Source organism: Anomaloglossus baeobatrachus, chromosome 1 (assembly GCF_048569485.1).
Source record: "Anomaloglossus baeobatrachus isolate aAnoBae1 chromosome 1, aAnoBae1.hap1, whole genome shotgun sequence".
NCBI classification, from domain to species: Eukaryota; Metazoa; Chordata; class Amphibia; order Anura; family Aromobatidae; genus Anomaloglossus; species Anomaloglossus baeobatrachus.
Window position 1 is genome coordinate 635,736,361 of NC_134353.1, and position 20,665 is coordinate 635,757,025.

The following is a 20,665-nucleotide window of genomic DNA, read 5'->3' on the forward strand; positions in this document are numbered from 1 at the left end:
GAGACTTGCCCTTTAAGGGAGCCGAGCGACAAGCCCTTTTCCAACCCAGATTGCAGGAAGGAAAGAAAAGTAGGCAATGCCCAATGGCCAGGGGGACACTCCTTGTACAGAGCACCAGTAAAAGAAAATCTTCCACTTCCGTGGTAGATCTTAGCAGACGTGGGCGTCATAGCCTGTCTCATGGTGGCAACGACCCCTTGGGATAATCCTGAGGACACTAGGATCTAGGACGCAATGGCCACACAGTAGGTTCAGGGCCGTAGAATTCAGATGGAAAAACGGCCCTTGGGACAGTAAGTCTGGCCGGTCTGGTAGTGCCCACGGTTGACCGACCGTGAGATGCCTGTCGCCAGAGCTCTTTGATCGTCATGAAAAACCGGGACCTTGCTGTTGTGCCGATTCGTGAAACCCGTCCGGGTGCAGAGACCATTCTCCTGCGTCCACGCCCTGGTGACTGAGGAAGTCTGCTTCCCAGTTTTCTACGCCCGGGATGTGAACTGCGGATATGGTGTATGCTCTGTCTTCCACCCCTAGCAGAATCCGGCGGACTTCCTGGAGGCTCGCCGACTGCATAGTCCGCCTTGGTGGTTGATGTATGCCACCGCTGTGGATTGTCCGACTGAATTCGGATCTGTTTGCCTTCCAGCCACTGCAGGAAGTCTTGCAGGGCAATATACACTGCCCAGAGCTCCAGACAATTGATCTGAAGAGTGGACTCCTCTGAAGAGAGTCCTTGAACGTCTGAGAAAGGGGGACGTTCCTGTGTAGGGACATCGACTTCCCCTCCCATTAGCGAAGAATGTTCTATTGAAGTGGACGCAGATGAAACTGCGTGAAAGGGACTGCCTCTGGATGAGGTGTCTCCTTGAAGGAGAGACTGCACCCCCGTCTGTAGTGACCGCTGTTTGTCCAGTGGAAGCTTCACCATCGCTGAGAGAGTGTGAAACCCCAAGCTAAGATATGCCAGCGATTGGGTTTAACTTTGAAAAGTTGAAGACCCACCCGAAACTCTGGGAAGTCTCCAGCGCCATGTTCAGGCTGTGTTGGCATGCCTCTTAAAAGAGTGCCTTGACAGGTAGATGGTCTAAGTAAGGGATCACAGGGTGACCCTGAGAGTGCGGGAGTGGTCCCACTGCTTCCATGAACTTGGTGAAAACCCGTGGGGCTGTCGCCAGACCGAAGGGTAGGGCTACGAACCGAAGATGCTCGTCTTCAATAACGAATCGTAGCAAACGCCGGTGCTCTGGAGCAATCGGCACGTGGAGATAAGCATCCTGATGTCTATTGATGCTAGGAAATCTCCTTGAGACATTGAGGCAATGACGGAGCGGAGGGATTCCATCCGGAACCGCCTGGTTTTCACGTGCTTGTTGAGCAGTTTAAGGTCCAGAACGGAACGGAAGGAGTCGTCCTATTTTGTCACCCCGACCAGATCGGAGTAAAAAGTGTCTCTTGTTCCTGAGGAGGAACCGGGATTACGACTCCTACTGCCTGCAGAAGAGCCTCGGCTCGGCCGGTGAGGAAGTTTTTGCGACAAACTGTCTCTCACCCACCGGCCATTGACCTGTGGCAGTTAAATGTCGCTAAAGCGGGGGAGTCTGCCACCGACCGCGGACGCGGAGAGAGAGGGCTGAAAGTCATGAGGAAACCGCCTTGGTAGCGGTTCCTCCGGCTGCCTTCTCCGGGCGCGATTGAGCTCGCCAGGAACCTGCGCCCCTCTGAGCCTTTTGAGTCCTGTTGGACGAGGGCAATTGGGACGTGCCCGAGCCTGGGAAGGACCGAAACCTCGACTGTCCCTTCTCCTGATGGGTCTTGTTTGATAGCTGGGGTAAGGAAGAATCCGTACCCTTGGACAGTTGAATGATTTAATCCAACCGCTCACGAAACAGTCTGTCACCAGATAAAGGCAATCTGGTTAAGCACTTTTGTGGAAGCAGCATCTGCTCCAATCCCTTAACACTAGGAGCGTAACAACACGGAGTTGGCGGACGCCACTGACGTACGGCTCGTAGAGTCCAGGACAGCATAAACAGCTTGAGTCGCAATGCCGACATTGCGAGGTGAAGGACGCTACTGCGGCCAAGATGTACATGTGACCGCGTCCCTCTGCGCAATACTAGCTGAAATAGCTTGGAGTGCCTCTATGGCTGCGAATGCCGGGGCAACCGACCCGCCGATAGCTTCATAGACAGATTGCAACCAGAGGGCTGTCTGTCAATGGCATCTTTAAGTGAAGTCCCATCTTCCACTGCAACTATAGATCTAGCCGCAAGCCTGGAGATTGGGGGATCCACCCTTGGAGCGCTTGAGCACGTCAGGGGGGAAGAGACAACGCGTATCCTCAATACGGTTGGAGAAAACGCTTATCGGGATAAGCGTGGTGTTCCTGGACTGCTTCTCTGGAGTCAGAGTGACCAGAAAAGTACTCAATATACGCTTGAGATACCGAAATAGGGATTTCTTCTGCTGTGAAGCTGACCCCTCCAGTGGATGAGTTGAGGGAGAAATACCCAACCTTCCATTGATGGACGCTATAAGATTATTCACTATAGCGTCACCATCCGGTGTATCCGGATTGAGAGCGGTCTCAGGATCAGAGTCCTGAACAGCTACGTCTGCATCATCATACAGAGAGTACTGTGATGACTCCTACTGCCTGCAGCTCAGCGCTTGTCTCCGTTTTCCCGCTCTGCGTGCCGGAATGGCTGCCGGCGTCCAGAGGAGAGCGGCGCGGCGGTCCCCACACGTAAAGTCCCCCAGTAATCTGCAGGGACTATAAGCCCAGCGCACAGCGCTACAGTCCCCGGCGCACTAGCACACCCAGCAAGCCTGGAGTGTGTGTGGCCTGCCATACGGGGACACAGAGTACCTGAAAGTTGCAGGGCCTTGTCCCTGAACGGCACTCCCGCTCCACATCCAGCAGGTTCTATGGGTCTGTGGATGGAGCCCGGCCTCAGGGCTTGGTGGCCGGAAAGATCCCACTTCCTCAGAGCCCCTCAGGGGGATGGGGAAGGAAAACAGCATGTGGGCTCCAGCCTCCGTACCAGCAATAGGTACCTCAACCTTACAAACCGCAAGTGGGGTGAGAAGGGAGCATGCTGGGGGCCCTAGTATGGGCCCTCTTTTCTTCCATCCGATATAGTCAGCAGCTACTGCTGACTAAACAGTGGAGCTTATGCATGGATGTCTGACCTCCTTCGCACAAAGCAGAAAACTGGTGAGCCAGTGATCCCACTGGGGGTGTATAGCCAGAAGGGGAGGGGCCTTACACTTTTTAGTGTAATTGCTTTGTGTGGCCTCCGGAGGGCAGTGCTATACACCCAATCGTCTGGGTCTCCCAATGGAGCGCCGAAGAAATGAGAAATTGCTGCTAAACCTTTAACATCCTAATAAAATGATGCTTGAAAAATGAACGAGATATAAAGTAGACATATCGGAAATGTTATTTATTGATTATTTTGTACAACATCACTGACTGGTTTACACATAAAAATCGTAAGATTGAAAAATGCAAAAATGTTTTACATTTTTTTTTGCCAAAATTCCAATTTTTTCACAACTAAATGAAAAAATCCTGATATGTCCCCTTATCCTGGTGTATATATGTTGTAAATATTTATCTTTTCATGAGACAACACTGAAGTGATTGGCGGACCTGGACTGTAAAAGTCCAGATCTGCGTGGGTTCAAAAGTACCCAAGGCGGATCTGGCAACTAAAAAATAAAGGAAAAATGAAGAAAAAAGGGAAAAGCAGGTGCATTATACATACCAGTCTCCTGCACTGCTGCAAAACTACTTCCAGGACCGCTCATTATCCTTCATACATATGCACTGCTGTCCCCACCCACAAGAATTCAGAGTGTCTCTGATTGGTTGCATTCAGACAGCGTCCCCACCCTGCGTGAAAGCGTGTCTGACTGCTTGCTTACAATCTCAGATCCTGTGTGTGTGTCTATATTGGTGTAAAAATGTAATATATAAAGCTGTGCGTGAGCGCGTGTGTGTGTGCGCGCGTGTGTGTGCGCGCGTGAGAGTGCGCGTGTGAGAGTGCGCGTGTGAGAGTGCGCGTGTGAGAGTGCGCGTGTGAGAGTGCGCGTGTGAGAGTGCGCGTGTGAGAGTGCGCGTGTGAGAGTGCGCGTGTGAGTGTTGGTGTAACTCCGCTGAAGGAATCCACACCGTTGCATTTACAATCATAAAATTTTGCACAGAAACCTCAATTGACTCAGGGATCATCATAGACTATGTTTTGTGGGTAAATTTTAACCCAGCACTTACAGTTATTCACCCAAAAAAATTGCTTACTTACTGTTCAGATGTGTGACGTAATATACTGGCTGTTTTGAGTTAGCCAGGATATTTGAAAGGTGGCCTATAGCAACCAATCACAACTCTGCTTCTATTTTGTGAGAGAGACCAAGAGAGGGAGAGCAGGACAGAGGGAGACCGGCAGAGTCTTGGTTACTATCCTGGGCAACACCAGGTACTACAGCTAGTTGGTTCTAAAAGCTACTCTGTATAGGTTAAGTGGATTGGGTTTGGACCTATTTGGCTGGGGGAGCATCTCTCAGACAGCTTTTTGGATCTTCAAATTGTTATTGCTGTCCTGATATTCAGTTTGTTCAGGGGCCACTAGAAGGTCTCATGGCCATTTAGCTAAGTTTCAATGCAATCTACGTACCAATCTATGTACAACATACTACGTGATTACACTTTGTTTAAAATGATTGTTAAACTTTATAAATATTAATAACAACTACAGTTATAAAATAAAAAACTTAATGGGCTAAAGAAATATTTTTATGGGAAAAGGTAACATTTTAATTTTTTCCTTCTACATTGCTTTAGTTCCTGTGATTCAATTGTTTTTATTGATTTTGCAAGTTAAAATGGGGAGGTCTAAGTTGGTATAACAGTAGGGAAAAAAAAAAAGGATCATGGTTATATAAGGTTAACCGACGGGTAAGCATCGAAAAACTTAATAAATATCTTGCATATTATTTTGAGCACTTTGAGGAGTTCAGTTTTTTGAATGGTGTCAATAGGCATTTTCTGTCAGCCAGGGCTCTCAAAATCATTTCAAATGTGATGTGGTCCCTAAAAAAATTGGTTTGGTAACTTTTGCTGGAAAAATGAAAAATTGCTGATAAACATTTAACCCTTCAAACTTGTTAACAAAAAAACCCTCAGCTCTTCCCGATTTCCCTGTTGCGGTGGCAATCGGGGTTATAAGGAGTTAATAGCAGCCCATAGCTAACACTAAGTCCTAGATTAGTGATGGCAGTCGTTCATGAGATCCCGCCCCATCACTAATCTGTAAGTTAAAAAAAAATAAAACACCAACACCCCAAAAATCCCTTATTTGGAATAAAATACAAAAGGCCCTCTTTTTCACCACTTTATTAACCCCCTAAACATCCCTGCTGGTCCAACGTAATCCAAACGAGGTCCCACGGCGATTCAGCTCTGCTACATTCCTGTCCTGTCACAGAGAGCACTATAGAACATGACTGTCCGCTGTGAGTGCAGACAGAGCCGCACGATCAGAATGAACTTGGGTGAACCTCTGACGTCACAGTTGCGGGACCCGCAAAAACGTGTGTGTTGTGGCAGTGACGTCACGGCTTCACCGCTGTGAGGTTCAGGCTGTGACTGAAGTGAGCCGCGCGATCAGCGGTGACATCACTCAGGTGAGTCCACTGTCACTGCCAGTCACTGCCTGATTTGCGCTCACAGGTGGAGGACTCCAGTTGTGACCTGAAATCACCTGAGTGACGGCACCGCTGATCGCGCGGCTCACTTCAGTCACTCGGGTGATTTGCTGTGACAGGTGGAGGACTCCAGCTGTAGCTAACCTGAGTGACGTCACCGCTGATCGTGCGACTCAATTCAGTTGCTGCGTGGAGCTCACAGATGGCAGTCTTTTTCTATGGCACTAGCTGTGAGCGTTAGATGTAGCAGTGCTAGAAGCATCGTAGGACCTCGTGTGGATTACGTCGAACCTTGAGGGGTGTTTGGGGTGTTAATAAAGTGGTTAAAGAAGGGGGCTTTTTTGTTTTATTTAAAATACAGGATTTTTTGGGTGTTTGTGTTTATTTACTTTCACTTACAGATTAGTAATGGGGGGGAGGGGGGAGCTCAGATGCCTACCATAATGACTAATATAGGGCTTAGTGGCAGCCATGCGCTGCCATTAACTCCTTATTACCCTGATTGCATGCGTCAATTTCGTGTGGCTGCTGGCTGATATTTTTAGGCTGGGAGGCTCCCAATAACGTGGGTCTCCCCAGCCTGAGAATACGTGCCCTCAGATGTGAGGCTTTATCTTGGCTGGGTATCAAGGTTGGGGGTAACTGCATGCCTTTTTTATTGTTTTTTAATTATTTATTGTATTGTATGATGTAGACCCGCCCACCGGCAGCTGTGATTGGTTGCAGCCAGACAGCTGTCACTTAGCATGGGGGCGCCTCTGACTGCAACCAATCACAGATGGGGAAGTAGTGAATATGTATGAGCCTAATGAGCGGATGCAGTGAATATATAATGAGGCTAATGAGCGATAGGGAAGAAGAACGAGAGGCAGCGGGAGCAGTGTGACAGCCGCATCACACCAGTGATCGGTGAGTATGAAGCAATTAGAGAGAGAGAGACACTGACACCCCAAAATCACTCCAGCATAGATTTTGTCATTCTGGAACTAAGTTCGTGAGCTGTGTTTTTTTGACAAAACCGCAGGTAAAACGCATGTAAAATGCAAACAATTTGCGTTTTGTCATGTGTTTTTCATCCCCTCATTGATTTCAATGGGTGACAAATGTTGACAAAAACAACTTTTTGTCAAAAAAAAACTGCTGGCAAATAAACTGCATCGTGTGCACAGCAAATCTGACTTCTCAGACTTTGCTGGGAAGTCAAAAGTGAGAAAATTCTGACAACAAAACTGCACCAAAAAAACGCAACAAAAACGAGACAAAAACTGCAGCGTGCGCATGTAGCCTCACATTAAGTACAATCTGTAAAAAAAAAAAGAAAAAATAAAACAAAATCAGTTTCAGAATCACTGGGAAATATTTAAGCGTTCTAGAGTTATTGACACAAAGTGATACTGGTCAGAATTGTGAAATTTGGTCTGGATAGGAAGGTGAAAACCAGGCTGACAGTTGAAGGGGATAAGGCAGTTCTTAAAACATGCCCTTTTTGCAATCTGAATACGGACGGGTCGTGGGTCTCCTCACACAAACTCGATAGCATCATATATGCTCTAAGAGGCAGGTAAGTTGAGGTCAGGTGATTCAGGAGCAATCTGGATAGAATGGTCTGTGATGCAGTGATGTCTGAATTAAGTATAATACTCTACGGATTTCCTGGCCCCATAATCTACAGAGTATCCACCCCATAAAAGCTTTTATAAGGCAGAATGCACGCCTATTGTCTCACATGACGGAAGCTCATTGCAGGCATTACCGACACCTTTAGGCAGAAAGAATCTGAATTGCAGGACTTTAATGTCCTTATGTTGTACTTTTAACCCCTTCACGACCATGGACGGATCTTTCCGTCATGGATCGTGTCCCGGTAATCCCCGCCCCCTGCCGCGGGCAGGCGGCGTGGATCGGCACACATATCAGCTGTTTTCAACAGCTGACATGTGTGCCTACATGTTCCGAGTGGAATCGCATTCCACCCGGAACATTAACCCCTTAGATCTCGCTGCCAAAGTCTGGCAGCGAGATCTATATGCGCGCGGCCATCTTTTTTTCTTACCGCCGCCCCCTCCGGACGTCACGTGAGTGATCACGTGACGTTCGGTGGTTGCCATCGTAGCACAGGGTCATGTGATGACGCCTGGTGCTAAGAAGTTTCACTTTCATTCTTCCTCGGCACGGAGCAGAGGAAGAAAGAAAGTGACTGAATCTGCTGATTACAGCGGTATAGCTGTGATCAGCAGATAGCGATCAGCAATCGGATTGCTGATCGCTATAGCCCCCTAGGGGGACTAGTAAAATAAAATAAAAAAAGTAAAAAAAAAGTTTTAAAAAATTAAAAAAAAAACAAAAAACCTAAAAGTTCAAATCACCCCCCTTTCCCCCCATTGAAAATTAAAGGGTTAAAAAATAAATAAATATACACATATTTGGTATCGCCGCGTTCAGAAATGCCCGATCTATCAAAATATAAAATCAATTAATCTGATTGGTAAACGGCGTAGTGGCAAAAAAATTCCAAACGCCAAAATTACGTTTTTTGGTCGCCACAAGTTTTACGCAAAATGCAATAACAGGCGATCAAAACGTAGCATCTGCGCAAAAATGCTACCATTAGAAACATCAGCTCGAGACGCAAAAAATAAGCCGTCACTGAGCCATAGATCCCAAAAAATAAGAACGCTACGTGTTTTGGAAAATGGCGCAAAACGTGCGCCACTTTTATTGGACAAACTTGTGAATTTTTTTTAACCCCTTAGATACAAGTAAACCTATACATGTTTGGTGTCTACAAACTCGCACCGACCTCAGGTATCATACCCACACATCAGTTTTACCATATAGTGAACACCGTGAATAAAACATCCCAAAAACTATTGTGCCATCACACTTTTTTTGCAATTTTTCCACACTTGGAATTTTTTTGCTGCTTTCCAGTACACCATATGGTAAAACTTATGGTTTCATTTAAAAGTACAACTTGTCCCGCAAAAAACAAGCCCTCATATGGCAAGATTGACGGAAAAATAAAAAAGTTACGGCTCTCGGAAGAAGGGGAGCAAAAAACAAAAACGCAAAAACGGAAAGTGCCCCGGGGCTGAAGGGGTTAATAGCCATAACAGTACAAAAAACAAGCAATCCTTATCATACTGATAAAACGTACCATTTTTCAGACTCTTTATGAAGCCATCCTTGTTAGGGAGAGCTGATGGCTCATGCTTGATTTGTTCTGGTATCCGCAGCTTGTTTCGGACAGCAGGAATTCTTAAGAAAGCCACTTGGGCTATAGAGAAAAAGTTTGAAGTGACCCAATAGGTGAAAACGGCCTAAGAAATAACAGCAGAAAAGTTCAATTTTACAACAACTTGAGATAAATCACTGCGGATACAGACGGTAGGTCAATTTTAGCTGCGGCAGTACTCAGGTTACTTACCGTGGGGAAGTTGATTGTAAGAGGCAAAATGATCAGCGGCATAACACGAAAAACAGTCTTCATCACTTTAAGATTAGGATTATTTACTCCGGACTCTGCTCCGAGCTAGGAGCAAAAAAAACAACCACCAAAAACTGGAATTATTATATATACTATTAAGTACCACTACTAGAGATTAACAATAAAGTCTGTACCTCTAGAACTGCCCACATGCTGGTCGTGACGACTAGCGGCAGGATATAATATGGGTCAGCGACCGTTAGGTCAGAAAACCACCAGAGACCACCGGTTTGTAGGCTTGGGACAGGAAGATAGGACATCTGTCTTAGTGCCACAAAAAAGGAAATAAATATCGGTGCCTAGAGGACGAAGATAACAATGTCAATGTATGCAAAATGTAACCATATAGTAATATGCGGGAATTTACTATGTCATATAGAACAAGAACTGTTTATTTTATATAATCGTAGTAATTCATTATAGTCTAAAAATGTCAAATTAGAAATGTATTCTTACAGTCTCGGACCTCTGCGGCTCTAGCATAGACTAAGAGGGGAAGTGATGACTGGTGATGCCAGTGATTGGCTGCATAGAGTCAGATGACTTGACCTAGAATTCATCTAATGTACACCATGATTAGGTCCAATTCCAGTTATCTGACCACTGCAGCCAATCACATGACTTTAAAGAGGTTGTCCAATACTTTTACATTGATGGCCTATCCTTAGGATAGGTCATCAATGATTGATCGGCCAGGGTTTGATACCACGAACCCCAGCCGATCAGCTGTTCTTAGTCCCGGCGTCGACAGCAGGAGGCAGAAATGTTCAGTTCCGGAGCTGCTTAGCCTTCTGATAGCGCCCGTGGCCTGGTACTGCACATCCTCCTCCCATTCTAATCAATAGGAGGCGAATGTGAAATACCCAGCTGTGACCGCTATCAGAAGACCGGTAAGGGTAGACCTGAGCATTTCCGCCCGCCTGCTGCCGGGACCGTGAACAGCTGATCAGCAGGAGTGCAGGGTGTTCGGCCCCAGCTGATCAGCCTTTGGTGAACTATCCTAAGATTAGGCCATCAAAGTAAAAATAGGGGAAAACCTCTTTAATGGCTAAGTAACTGAAAAATGGAACGTCATCGCTCCCTATCCCAGGGGTCAGCAGTACCAGCCTGCCCTGAAGCAACAGGAGATAGAGCAGGAGAGTACACCTTATGTTTATTATTTTATCACATACCCTGTAGGTCAGCAAATACCCCAAAAATGGAAACAACTAATAAAATGACCAAAAATGTATAGTGGCTAACTCTAAGATAAGAACAAAATCCTACAAGAATAATAGCGTAAGTAGCCAGGACTAGAAACCAATTACATCTTTATTGAAACATAAAAGTAAAAAAAAAAACAGAAACGGGATAAACCAAGAAAATTCCATCCATAAGCATGCTATAAAAGCACGTATGTATCACAAATAAATATTTTCATGAGAAGTATATTCAATAGTTGACCACTAGAGGTCATCAGTGCAGAAAAAACAAATTCAAATTGATATATTGCACAGTCTCAGAATTTTTTTTATAAATTGCACTCTCCAAACAATGCAGCAGAAGATATAAAAAAAGAGGACCAAAAGAAAAAGGATATTTATATATATATAGCCTTAAGGGTAGAAAAATACATACAGTAAAAGGGTCAAAAATATTGCACTTGCCCATCTATGCACAATAGTACAAATAGAATACAAAAAAGGGGTGACAATGTATATAGGCTGTAGAAAAAATATATATGAAACCAAAGTTGGTATAAATAGTATGGCCTAATATTTACTGCACAAACCCTGGAACAGCAAGGAAAAAATTGAGATAAAACCAAAAGTTGGTATAAATAATGTAGCCCAGTACTTATTGCACTAACCCAAAAACCATAAATAGCAGCAGAAGAGGCAGGGAGAGAAAAGAGGATACACAAGCAGCCATAGAGACCGGTGTCAGGCTGTAGATACCGTGCCAGGAGCAGAGGAAAAGAACAAAAACCCTGACGCGCGTTTCGCCAGGGGCATCTTCGTGAGGGTGATGGGATGAAAATAGGATGAGTGCAAGATTTAGAATAAAATCCTGATTTTGTTAGTAAATAGGAAAATATATATGAAATATAGAAATATTAGAAATGTGTATATACATCAGACACATAATGGCTTATCCATAAGTGAGGACAGAGAATGTAGGCTACTCGCATAGGGAGGGTAAAGTGCAATTTTTGTCAAGATAATTAATTTAATGCCACTAAATTCACAAAAGTCACAAAACAAGTGTTGAACCTTTACAAGAGTGAATATATCAAACAGAGGAACAAAACCGTAATATCAGAGATCCCTATTACACAGGAAGCCATCCTGGCCTGATCTCCCACAAATGATGGCTTATGTTTCACACATATCCCTTTTGAAAGAAAGCAAAAAACACCATGGGGCCGATTCAACTTTAGATCATTAGCACTTTTTATTTAAAATCGCTTTTCTTTTTAATTTCTGGTAATTGATGATGCCAAATACTTGAAAATAGCGCACATGGTTTATTAATTGTGCGCAAAATAAAAAATGTCCTTTATTTTTAAAACTTTACCCTTTTAATCTGCTAAACTGACATTAAATTTGAAATAAAAATTTAGGTGTAGATAAAAATCACTCCAGGGGAAACTACAGTACATTTGTGCAAAAATGTAGCAACTTTTTAAAAAGTTGCAATTAATCGTAAATACACAAAAACACACAAACATTGGCGAAGATTAAAATAAAAACAAACCCCCTACGTCCCCCTAAACAGCCAAACATATATAATAGGCTTCATAAAGGGCATAAATTAAAAGTAGTATTTGGGGCAAATGAAAAACAGGCTAAAATATCAAAAAGTAGACAAAAAATGGCTCCAATGCAATAGTGAATCGTGAATGCTGCATTTGGAAACACAATAGTGGTTTATGTTGACTATCCAAAATTTTACTATAGAATTTGAAGGAGTATCAAACAGTGTAAAAGTGGCCAACTAAATTACCACTAAATTGTCCCACAGGGAAAATGTAAACCATTTATCAAAAAAGTGTATCATGGTGCTGTAAAATGAAATATAAACTTGGATTTTTTTTCTTTTAAGAACACCACTTTCTTCCCAACATACCTGTATCAAAGGCACCAAAAATCCCCGCAGAGGATTTACATCATGTTTCTTCTGATACAGCGTGAGCTCAGAGTATACTTTGGAAACTAATGAACAGAAACAACCAAACATCAATACATTATCAATATCTGAAAACATTTTTAAATCTTTTCTAAGTTGTTGGTCACCTCAGGTCATACCCTAGTCTGGGTGAGATACCCATGTGGTGCCAGCTGGAAAATAAGTGCTGGTATTCTTTTGTCTGCTGTAGGCAATTAGGCTGTGTGCACATGTTGCGTTTTTTACCGCGGAAACGCTGCGTTTAGAACCGCAGCGTTTCAGTGGCAAATTGTATGCGTTCAGCTTTCCCAGCAAAGTGTATGAGAAAGCCGAAAAATCAGTGCACATGCTGCGTTTCTAAACGCAGCGTTTTGGATGCCAAAAATCGGTGCGGAACGAAAAGCAGTATGTCACTTCTTTTGTGCGTTGTGGCTGCGTTCTCTCCCCCATTGAAATCAATGATGCGGGTCAGAACGCAGCTACACCGCAGTTCGCTGCATTTTTGTTGCGGTCCGCGGGCTTTGTCGGCATACAGAACGCAGGCATTTACCTGGAAGTGAGGTCGAGAGGTTTCCTGTTGACCTCACTTCCTGGCAAAGTTCAGGAAAGCCCCCGGTGTCGCCAAAGTGCCCGCCCTGACCCCCTCCCGAAAATCCAACATGGCCGCGCGCACAGCAGCGCACCGGCCGCCCTACTCCTCTGCTTCTGTCACATGTGCAATAACATGCGACAGAAAACTGCTCCCCACGCCCTGCCAGGTCACCCCCTATTCCCCCCGGTGTCCCCCGGTAACCCCCGTACCTGTCACAGCGCTGATCCCCCGCGGCCCCCTCCTCTTTCACAGTGCGCGCCGGTCACATGTGCCGAGCAGCTGACGGCTTCCTGTGTTCAGTGTGAGCTGCGCTGGCTGCTGCTGCTGCTCGGCACTGTGCAGCTGTGACCCGGGGAGAGTGGGTGCAGATTCTTTGCACCCACTCTAATCAAATGGAGGGTCTGCACTACTAGAAAATGGGAGACACATTCCCTGAGCGTGCCCCCCATATTCTAGAAGGTCCAGAGGCGACGTGGGACGTCAAAAATGGATACTGCGGACCCAATTTTTTTTCTTTTAAATAAATTGGTGAAAGAGGATATGTTTTTGGGGGAGTGTTTTTTCAAATAAATTTTTTTTTGGTTGTCAATTTTTTTTGCTATTACTGTCAATTAGTTATGTCTGGTATCAAATAGACGCAGTGACATCACTAATTGCTGGGCTTGATGCCAGGTGACATTACACATCTGGTATCAACCCCATTTATTACCCCGTTTGCCGACGCACCAGGGCGCGGGATGAGTTGGGGCGAAGCACCAGGATTGGCGCATCTAATGGATGCGCCACTTCTGGGGCGGCTGTGGCCTGCTATTTTTAGGCTGGGAAGAGTCCAATAACCATGGCTCTTCCCATCCTGAGAATACCAGACCCCAGCTGTCAGCTTAACCTTGGCTGGTGATCTAATTTGGGGGAGGACTCCACGTTTTTTTTAATTATTTATAAATAAAAAAAAAAAAAACAGCTTGGGGAGCCCTCCAAATTGATCACCAGACAAGATGAAGCTGTCAGCTGTGGTTTGCAGGCTACAGCTGTCTGCTTTACCCTGACTGGCTATCAAAAAAAGAGAATTTTGTTTACTTACCGTAAATTCTTTTTCTTATAGTTCCAACATGGGAGACCCAGACCATGGGTGTATAGCTTCTGCCTCCGGAGGACACACAAAGTACTACACTAAAAAGTGTAGCTCCTCCCTCCTAGCATATACACCCCCTGGATAACCAAATATAGCCAGTTTAGTGCAAAAGCTGAAGGAGGACATCCACCCACAAGTAGAGATAGAGCAAAACCCGGAACAACCGGAACCTCTGTCTACAACAGCAGCCGGTGAAAACACATGGAACAAGAAAACTGCCAACAGGCAACAGGGAGGGTGCTGGGTCTCCCATGTCGGAACTATAAGAAAAAGAATTTACGGTAAGTAAACAAAATTCTCTTTTTCTTCATCGTTCCTTATGGGAGACCCAGACCATGGGAGGTTCCAAAGCAGTCCATGGGTGGGAATAAACAGAAACTGAGAAATAGGCGAAACCTAACTTCACAAATGGGCGACAGCCGCCTGAAGGATGCGCCTGCCAAAGCTCGCATCTGCCGAAGCATGAGCATGCACTTGGTAGTGCTTCGAAAAGGTATGCAGACTGGACCAAGTGGCAGCCTGACAGACCTGCTGAGCCGTAGCCTGGTGCCTGAAAGCCCAAGAGGCACCGACAGCTCTGGTCGAGTGTGCCTTGATCCCCGGCGGGGGAGGCACCTGAGAACACTGGTAGGCATCCGAAATGGCCGACCTAATCCAGCGAGCTAGGGTCGGCTTAGAAGCCGAGAGGCCCTTACCCTGACCAGTGGTCAGCACAAAGAGAGAGGTGCACCGCCTAAGAGCAGCGGTGCGAGCCAGCCGGGCGATACGCCGCTGGAACAACACTGACAGAGCCGAGACCTGTCCCTTGAGGGAATTGAGGGATAGTCCTAGCTGCAGACCAGACTGCAGGAAGGACAGAAGAGTCGGCAGGGCAAAAGGCCAAGGGGCGTGGCCGGAAGAACGACACCAGGACAGGAAAATTCTCCAAGTCCTGTGGTAAATTTTTGCCGAGGAAGACTTCCGAGCCTGAGTCATAGTGGAGATGACTTCGGGAGGAATGCCGGAAGCCGTCAGGATCCAGGACTCAAGAGCCACGCCGTCAACTGAGAGCCGCAGAATTCTGGCGGAAAAACGGACCTTGTGAGAGAAGGTCTGGATGGTCCGGGAGATGCCACGGCACCTCTACGGACAGACGGAGCAGGTCTGGGTACCAAGCTCGCCTGGGCCAGTCTGGAGCAATGAGTATGACCCGACGGCCCTCCATTCTGATCTTGCGCAGGACTCTGGGCAAGAGAACTAGAGGGGGAAACACGTAAGCCAGACGGAACTGGGACCAATCCTGAACCAGCGCGTCCGCTGCAAAGGCCTGAGGATCGTGGGAGCGAGCCACGTAAACCGGGACCTTGTTGTTGTGCCGGGATGCCATTAGATCCACTTCCGGAGTTCCCCACTTGTGGCAGATCGACCGGAACACTGCCGGATGCAGAGCCCACTCGCCGTTGTCCACGGTTTGACGGCTGAGATAATCTGCCTCCCAGTTTTCTACGCCTGGGATGTGGACTGCGGATATGGTGGACTTGGAGTCCTCCGTCCACTGAAGGATGCGTTGAACCTCCAACATTGCCAGGCGGCTGCGAGTCCCGCCCTGGTGATTGATGTAGGCAACTGCTGTCGCGTTGTCTGACTGGACTCGAATGTGCTTGCCCGCCAACAGGTGGTGAAAGGCTACGAGAGCTAAGAGCACAGCTCTGATTTCTAGCACATTGATTGAGAGGGCTGATTCGGACGGAGTCCAAGTGCCCTGTGCTCGGTGGTGGAGAAATACTGCTCCCCAACCGGATAGACTGGCATCCGTGGTGAGGATCACCCAGGACGGGGCCAGGAAGGAGCGTCCCTGAGACAGAGAGAGGGGCCGAAGCCACCACTGAAGAGAGCTCCTGGTCTGTGGCGACAGAGCCACCAACCTGTGCAAGGAAGAAGTCCGCTTGTCCCAACAGCGGAGAATGTCCAGCTGCAGAGGACGCAGATGGAACTGGGCAAAGGGAACCGCTTCCATTGACGCCACCATCTGACCCAGCACCTGCATGAGGTGCCTGATGGAATGACGGCGGGGCCTCAACAGAGAGCGCACCGCCAGATGGAGGGACTGCTGTTTGACTAAGGGCAGCTTCACAAGTGCCGGCAGAGTCTCGAATTGCATCCCTAGGTACGTGAGTTCTTGGGTCGGGGTCAAAGTGGACTTGGGCAGATTGACAAGCCACCCGAATTGGACAAGAGTGGCAAGAGTGAGCGAGACACTCCGCTGACAGTCTGCGCTGGATGAAGCCTTGACAAGAAGGTCGTCCAGGTAAGGAGTCACTGCCAACCCCAGGAGGTGCAGAACCGCAACCACTGCTGCCATGACCTTGGTAAATACTCGAGGGGCCGTGGCTAACCCGAAGGGGAGAGCCACGAATTGGAAATGTTCCTCTCCGATTGCAAAACGTAGCCAACGCTGGTGTGAAACTGCAATTGGCACATGCAGATAGGCATCTCTGATGTCGATGGATGCCAGGAAATCTCCTTGGGTCATTGAGGCAATGACTGATCGCAGAGACTCCATGCGAAAGTGCTGCACCTGAACATGCTTGTTGAGAAGCTTGAGATCCAGGATGGGCCGGAAGGAACCGTCCTTTTTGGGGACTAGGAAGAGATTTGAGTAAAAACCTCTGAACCGTTCCCTGGCGGGAGCCGGTACAATCACTCCGCTGGCCTGCAAGGATGCCACGGCCTGAGAGAAGGTGGCGGCCTTGGAGCAGGGGGGAGTTGACAGAAAAAAATCTGTTTGGCGGGCTGGAAGAGAACTCTATCTTGTAGCCGTGGGAGATGATATCCCGCACCCACTGATCGGAGACGTGTTGAAACCACACGTCGCCAAAGTGGGAGAGCCTGCCACCGACCAAGGACGTTGCTGGCTCGGCCAGATAGTCAAGAGGAGGCTGCCTTGGTGGCAGCAGCTCCTGCGGACTTTTGTGGACGCGGCTTCTTGCGCCAGGAGGGCTTCTGGTCCTTGGCTGAGTTAGTGGACGAGGCCGAGGGCTTAGAGGACGACCAGTTAGAGGAACGAAAGGAACGAAACCTCGACTGGTTCCTGCCCTGGACAGGTTTCCTGGTTTTAGTCTGCGGCAAGGAAGTACTCTTCCCGCCAGTAGCCTCCTTAATTATTTCATCCAGTTGTTCGCCGAACAGCCTGGACCCAGCAAATGGGAGCCCAGCAAGGTACTTCTTTGAGGAAGCATCTGCCCTCCACTGTCGAAGCCACAAGATCCTGCGGATAGCGAGGGAATTAGCGGAGGCCACCGCAGTGCGGTGAGAGGCCTCCAGCATGGCAGACATGGCGTAGGCTGAAAAGGCTGAAGCCTGGGAAGTTAAGGCAACCAATTCAGGCATAGAGTCCATAGTGAGGGAATGCATCTCCTCTAGGGAAGCAGAGATGGCTTTGAGAGCCCACAGTGCTGCAAAGGATGGGGAGAACGAGGCCCCTGCCGCCTCATAGACAGACTTGGCCAGGAGGTCAACCTGGCGGTCAGTGGGATCCTTAAGTGAGGTGCCATCAGCCACAGATACAACTGTCCGGGCTGAGAGTCTAGACACCGGAGGGTCTACCTTTGGTGAGTGAGCCCACTCCTTGACCACCTCTGGTGGAAAAGGATAACGGTCGTCAGAACCACGCTTTGGAAAGCGTTTGTCAGGATAGGCTCTGGGCTTGGACACAGTGGCTTGAAAACTGGAGTGGTTAAAGAACACACTCCTTGTTCTCTTAGGCAAGGTAAACTGGTGCTTTTCTGCCAGAGAGGGTTGCTCCTCTGATGCTGGCGGATTGAGGTCCAGTACAGAATTAATGGACGCAATCAAGTCACTCACATCTGCGTCACCCTCGGTCAGATCAATGGGGCACATGGAGGTAGCGTCCGAGCCCCCAGTAAAGATATCCTCCTCGTCCTGCGGGTCGACTCGTGAATCGGAGTCGCGGGACGAGGAAGGAGAGGGGTCCCTGCGCCTCCTCTTAGGAGGACGGGGTGTGGGAGCAGATGAAGAATCCTCTGTGAGCTCTGCATAGCGAGCCGAAGCAGCAGAGGCGCCCTGAGAAGGGGGCTGATGCATGCTCAGCAGAGTCCGGGACAGCTGTCCCATGGAGTTGGCGAAGGACTGGGAGATAGATTTAGAAAACACTTCTACCCAAGCCGGGGGTTCAGCCACCTGGGCCGGAGCAGCCGGAGGGACCACTGGGGAGACTCCAGGCTGAGGCACCACCATGTTAGAGCAGGCATCACAATGAGGATATGTGCTCGGTTCAGGCAGTACGAGCTTACATGCAGTGCATATTGAGTACAGCCTTGCAGCCTTGCTCCTAGTGAGAGACATGCTGCTGAGGTGGAGGCTCTGCAGTAAAGAATACACTCCTTCAGAATGACCCCCAGAGAGTGTATAAGAAAGTCCACAACCAGAGGTTGTGGCTTACCAGACCGTTTTGTGTGCCCTCCGGATTCCACAGCTCGGACCCCCAGACAGAATGCAGAGATGCAGCAGCCAGCGCCGATCAGTGTGAGAACGCTGATAAAATGGCGCCGGAGTGAGGAGGGGGGGCGGGACCTAGCCCAAGAGCGGGAACCGGAGGGCCAAGGGGATATACAGGGGAGGGAAACATCTCCTCAGAGAGGAGTGTCCTCCCCTGAGCTGAACGGCCGGTGGGCGGCGCCGCACTGTCCGTCTGCATGACTGACATGCAGGGGCAGTGAAAACGAAACCAGGCCGCAGCCGAAGCCGGGGCCTAAATTTTAGAATGCGGCCGGCGCTCAGGCACCCTCGGCGCGGTTCTCTGGTGAAAACCGGAGAACCGGCCGGAAATGTCACAAATAGTACAAAACACACTCTCCAAAACATCAAAGTACAAGGGACCCCCCTGCAATAACGTCTCAATACTTAGCTTGTGAGACGCAGGGCCAGGTCCCTGAGGGATGAGTGCTCCGTCCGGCAGGGTCCTGAAAGGGCTGCGGATGGAGACCGGTCTCCTGCAAAGCAGTGAGAACCGTGCTGGCTCCCACTTCAAGCCAGAGTCCAAGGGAAGGTGAAGGAGCGCGGCATGTAAGGCTCCAGCCTTGAAATCAACCTTAACAACACCACCGACACAGTGGGGTGAGAAGGGACATGCCGGGAGTCCAGCTTGGACCCGCTTTTCTTCCAACTCTTTAAAATGAAAATCAGATGAGAATGCATGAATGGATGTGTGCCTCCTGAACACAAAGCATTGAACTGGCTATATTTGGTTATCGAGGGGGTGTATATGCTAGGAGGGAGGAGCTACACTTTTTAGTGTAGTACTTTGTGTGTCCTCCGGAGGAACGATGAAGAAATAGGGGGGACACCACGTCATTAATTTAAATTATTTTTTTTTTGGCTAAATACAAGGCTAGGCACCCTTTAGTGTCACATGAAAGGCACTAAAGGGTGCCAGCTTAGAATATGCAAGGGGGGGTGGGACGTTATATATATATATATATATATATATATATATATATATATATATATATATATATATATATATGTTTGACATCCATTGACACATTTTAGGCTGTGTGCCCACAATCAGGGTTTGCAGCGTTATGGGCGCAGAGTGTTTTCCCTGCGTCCATAACGCTGCGTTGTGCAGTAGAAGCACAGTGGAAGGAATTTTAGAAATCCCGTGCCCACTATGCTTCTCTTCTCCGCAGCATAAACTGACCTGCGGCGTGGCTTCCCGAGCCTCAGCATATCAATTTATGCTGCGGAGATGAGTGTTCTCTGCAGGTAGAATGGAGCTAAAGTCCACAGCAGCCTGAACCCAAATCATGGTCATGGGCAGCTGCGTTTTCCCGTGGACAACACTCACATCTCTGCAGGAAGGCTGGCACTGTGTACTGGATGTACTGTGGCACTGTCTCTGGATCATGTGGTCAAAAACGCACCTGAAGAAAACGCATGGAAAACGCATGAAAAACGCATGCGGTTTTGATGCGTTTTTTCCAAAACGCATTGTTTACAATTCTCCCCTCTGCCAGAGGGTGCGTTTTTTTCCGCGCTGAAAAAAACGCAACGTGTGCACATAGCCTTACTGCTCTGCTCTTTACATTAGTTTGTTATATCGCCATGTTAAGCTCTTACATTCAAACTGGTTGCCTGATCGCTTGGCGTCGTTCATTTTAGTTGTCATTGCGGTGATTTGTGGCATGTGGTTGTTGAGTTTAGCCGCTTCTCTCTGTCCTTTGACTATTAAAGGAAAAACCAGAATACGTGCAAGAACAGTGCCTGAAAGAGAACATGATATTACAGTAAGGACAAGGATAGGTGCTGTCCAATGCAGGGATCAGAAGATAGACGGCTGCTGACCATAAAATTACCTGTCACAATTGCTCCCCACCAAGGAACGCCCACATCCACGTGTAACATTTCCAGAAAGTTCTGCACTAATCCGACAGGACTGTATCCGCCAAGACCCAGTTCGCTCAAACTTTGATCTACCTGACCAAGTGTTTCTGTCACTGTGGGTGCTATTTCAGAGATTGGTGGTGGAAGGAGAGCTTCCGGAACAGGAGGAGGAGGGGACGGTGGTAGTTGTGCCTCGGCGACAACTGGGATCTAA

General features: G+C 47.8%; 1 protein-coding gene across 1 annotated transcript in view; it reads right to left on the bottom strand.

The window, feature by feature from the left end:
- The window catches only part of OXA1L (OXA1L mitochondrial inner membrane insertase), a 51,119-nt gene that overhangs the window by 14,527 nt on the left and 15,927 nt on the right, over positions 1-20,665 (bottom strand). Inside the window, exons 3-8 of the mRNA XM_075319472.1 lie at positions 20,424-20,661; positions 20,188-20,331; positions 12,305-12,390; positions 9,331-9,495; positions 9,137-9,241; positions 8,867-9,029 (exon numbers count right to left, since the gene is read on the bottom strand). Coding sequence (XP_075175587.1) covers positions 8,867-9,029; positions 9,137-9,241; positions 9,331-9,495; positions 12,305-12,390; positions 20,188-20,331; positions 20,424-20,661 — 901 coding nt within the window. The remainder of the gene's footprint in view (positions 1-8,866; positions 9,030-9,136; positions 9,242-9,330; positions 9,496-12,304; positions 12,391-20,187; positions 20,332-20,423; positions 20,662-20,665) is intronic.